Source organism: Pantherophis guttatus, chromosome 3, assembly GCF_059756535.1.
Source record: "Pantherophis guttatus breed Tessera chromosome 3, ASM5975653v1, whole genome shotgun sequence".
In the NCBI taxonomy this organism is placed as follows: Eukaryota; Metazoa; Chordata; class Lepidosauria; order Squamata; family Colubridae; genus Pantherophis; species Pantherophis guttatus.
The window spans coordinates 109,490,812-109,494,005 of NC_142065.1; the positions used below are offsets into that span (position 1 = coordinate 109,490,812).

At 46.6% G+C, this 3,194-nt stretch overlaps 1 protein-coding gene across 1 annotated transcript; it reads left to right on the top strand.

Moving 5' to 3' along the window:
• The first annotated feature begins 1,499 nt into the window (after window positions 1-1,499).
• LOC148114750 (uncharacterized) lies at window positions 1,500-2,445 on the top strand. The gene is made up of 2 exons (XM_087890712.1): window positions 1,500-2,148; window positions 2,399-2,445. The coding sequence occupies exons 1-2, from the start codon at window positions 1,500-1,502 to the stop codon at window positions 2,443-2,445; spliced, it is 696 nt and encodes a 231-aa protein (XP_087746838.1).
• Window positions 2,446-3,194: the final 749 nt, after the last annotated feature.

Below are 3,194 nucleotides of genomic sequence, written 5' to 3' on the forward strand. Positions count from 1 at the left end.
CCATATTCTTGCTTGTCTTTTTCATACCTGGATTGTATCTGCAACTGTGGGCAGCATGATAGATCAATCCCTAATCTTTTTAGTTCTTGATTTGTTTTTAGTTCTCCCTTTAATTTAATATGTCCTTATATTGTATAATTTTATCCATATTTATAACATTGGGATATATCCACTCCTCCATTATCGATAACCATAATGACACTTTCAAATAGTGTTGTTGTTTAATTTTAGTCCATGCTAGCAGCAGTGCATTTCTAATGTGATGCCTCTGGAAGTAGCTATGTATCTTGCCCTTTTCATACCATAAGAAGGCATGCTATCCCAATTGCAAATCAAGACCCTCTAATGTCAATAGCCTTACATTCCTCAGATTCACCTACGCTTTCACCCACGAAAATGCTGATGCTTGGTAGTATAACTCCCAATCCGGAAGACCAAAACCTCCTCTACTTTTAAGATCTTGTAACAGTTTTAGTTTTAACCTTGCCTTTTTCCCTTGCCATACAAGTTTTAATATCAACTTATTTAGGTCTTCAAAGCATTTCCCCCCCAATTTTATTGGAATCATCTGAAGCAGGTATAATAATCTCGGCAAGATATTCATCTTAATTGTGGCTGTTCTCCCCGATAGGGACAGTTGCAGGTTTTGCCAGTTTTCCAAATCCATTTTAATTTGTGCTTTCAATTTGTCGTAATTATCTTCTTTGAGAGTTGCACATCTTGCCGTTAATTGGATCTCTAAATATTTAACTTTCTTTACCATTTGTATATTCATTATTATTGTTAACTCCCTCTTTTGTTTATCTGTAAAATTTTAACCAATATTTTCATTTTCTCTTTGTTTATTTTCAAACCTGCAACCGTCCTATATTTTTCTATCTTTTTAATTAATTCAGGTCCTGTTTCCTGTGGGTCTTCTAAAGTAAACATCAAGTCATTGGCAAAGGACTGTAATTTATACTCCTCCTTCTTGATTTTCATACCTTTTATTTAATTATCCTGTCTGACATTTCTGGCTAATACCTCTAAGGTCAATATGAATAACAGTGGGGATAAGGGACAACCTTGCCTTGTACCTTTTGCTATATTGAAATTCTCAGTCATGTCACCATTCATAATTACCTTTGCTGTTTGTCTATAATATAGTGTTTTGATCATATTGGTAAATTCCTCTCCAAAGTCCATATATTTTAATTGTGCAAACATAAACTGCCAATGTTATGTATTATTACATTTCAGCGGGAGTTTCAAATTTGCCTTAGTTGCTGATTGGCTGACAGCCTCTCCAGGATTGTATATAAGGAGGGCTGCTGCCTCAGAGTTTTTGCTGAAGTCTCACTGTATATTAAAGAGCTGTTGTCACTTGCTTGCTTGTGCCTCTCGTTATTCCTGTGCCACAACATTGGCGACGAAGGTGGGATTGAGGCCACAAGGAGCGAACCAGTGACACCACGAGCTTCAGCTAGGCAACGAGGCGAACAACAGGAGGCATACCAAACATGTCCGCCTACGTTCCGCCCAAGCCTTTTGACCCGGCCCGCGAGAAATGGGTCTCATACCTAATGAGGTTTGAGTGCTCGCTCGAAGCCAGCGACATGCAAGGACTCTCCGCTAATCGGAAGAGAGCCCTTTTTCTAAGCCACTGCGGACTGGATGTGTTTGAGATGGCGGAGTCACTTTGTGAGCCAACGCCGGTCCAGACCGTCCCCTGGGACACATTGATGGCAACCCTTCGGGCTCACTATGCTCCCGTGCCCTCCAAGTTCGTGCAGCGATACGAATTCAGACAACGCGTGCAACGAGAGGGAGAACCGGTCAGTGCTTACATGGCGAGCCTGCGTAAAGCCGCAACGCATTGCGACTATAGAGACTTGGACGATGCGCTGCTCGAACAGCTAATTTGCGGTGTCCGAGACACAAGACTGCAAAGGCGACTGCTCGCTAAGCCTGACTTAACACTTGTTGGAGCCCTAGATGAGGCCAGGGCTCATGAAGCCTCCACGAAAGCCGCAGAAGCGTTGCAGCACCCACTGATCAGCAACGACACCCCCAAGTCTACACCAGTGCATAGGGAAGACGCCAGATCCAGCTCGGAATCCGAGTCCGATGAGGACGTCTTCCGCACAGAGCACCAAAAGAAAGACGCAGGCAGCCCCCGGCGAAGCTGCCCCAGCTGTGGCGGAAATCACGATAGACTGTCCTGCAAATACAGAGATGCCATTTGCAGGCGTTGCGAGAAGAAAGGGCACTTGGCGCGAGTCTGCAGAGCCATACTGCCCAGAAAACACCAACCACGTGACCGCCGCAGCCAACCAGAATCAACGCGCCAGAAACAACCAATCAAAGAGGGCGGCACGAATTTGAACCGCGAGATGCCCGCAGCACACACGTCGACCAGGCCAGCACGGCGATCGAAGACAAGGGCTGCACGGTGGTCGAAATTAACGGCAAACCATGTACAATGGAAATTGACACTGGATCAGCCCTTTCCATAATGTCATGGGCGACCCTGAAGACCATTCTGCCATCGTTCCGGAAGGACCAGCTATCCAGACAAAGGGTGCGCATCCTAGACTACCAGGGAAACCGGGTTCCCGTCGAAGGCGTAGGCACGTTCCGAATCACCTACGGGGACTTTGAAAAAGACCTGCCGCTAACCATCGTTACCAAGCAGCTGCCCAGCCTTCTGGGCATGGGGTGGTTCCGAGCCCTTGGCATGGGTTTCACCGGCGTCCACCGAATGCTCGAGCCGTCATTGAAGGACAGCCTCCTGAACGAGTTCCAGGACGTCTTCGGGGACACGTTGGGCAAGTATGTGGGAACCCCTATCTCCCTAAATCTAGACCCCAACGTGGCCCAAATAAGACTAAAAGCTAGACGGGTGCCCTTTGCATTGAAGCCAAAGATCGATGCAGAACTGGACAAATTAATTAAACAAGGGGTGTTGGTTCCCATTGACCATGCAAAGTGGGAGGCCCCCATAGTGACCCCAGTTAAATCTGATGGCTCAATCAGAATTTGCGCCGACTACAAGTGCATGATCAACAAGGCTTTGCAGCCGAGCGCCTATCCGGTGCCGATCGTGCACCATCTACTACACTCCCTGGGGCCCGGAAATTTTTTTGCCAAATTAGACCTAGCACAGGCCTATCAACAATTACCCGTTGACGACGCCACGGCAGAGGCGCAAACAA